A 309-nucleotide genomic window follows, 5' to 3' on the forward strand; every position below is an offset into this window, starting at 1 on the left:
ATCTCGCGCTTTCCTGCTCGCACCGAACATCGCGTGCCTTACCTTGAACACGACAAACCCCCCCGCGGCGCCGTTGATCGCTGCCCCAATGTACAGGAGATCCAAAGAGGCGTTAGGCACAGCTGCTACGACGAGGCACACCACACTCAGGGCCAGGGAGCCGAAGAATGGTGCCAACATCACCAGTTTCTGGGAGTATCTGGAATGGTAGTATGGTGCAGTTTAAGGTGTCTTTTCGATTGGTTAGAAATGGTTAATTATTAACTTTCAGGTGTTGATCAATATGTCGGCATGCAAATGTAATTATAG

At 50.2% G+C, this 309-nt stretch overlaps 1 protein-coding gene across 1 annotated transcript in view; it reads right to left on the bottom strand.

Moving 5' to 3' along the window:
* LOC119592179 overlaps positions 1 to 309 on the bottom strand; it is a gene marked incomplete in the record, with an annotated part of 12907 nt that overhangs the window by 4933 nt on the left and 7665 nt on the right. The window contains 1 exon segment of the mRNA XM_037941009.1: positions 43 to 201. Coding sequence (XP_037796937.1) covers positions 43 to 201 — 159 coding nt within the window.

Source organism: Penaeus monodon, chromosome 29 (assembly GCF_015228065.2).
Source record: "Penaeus monodon isolate SGIC_2016 chromosome 29, NSTDA_Pmon_1, whole genome shotgun sequence".
Taxonomy (NCBI): Eukaryota; Metazoa; Arthropoda; class Malacostraca; order Decapoda; family Penaeidae; genus Penaeus; species Penaeus monodon.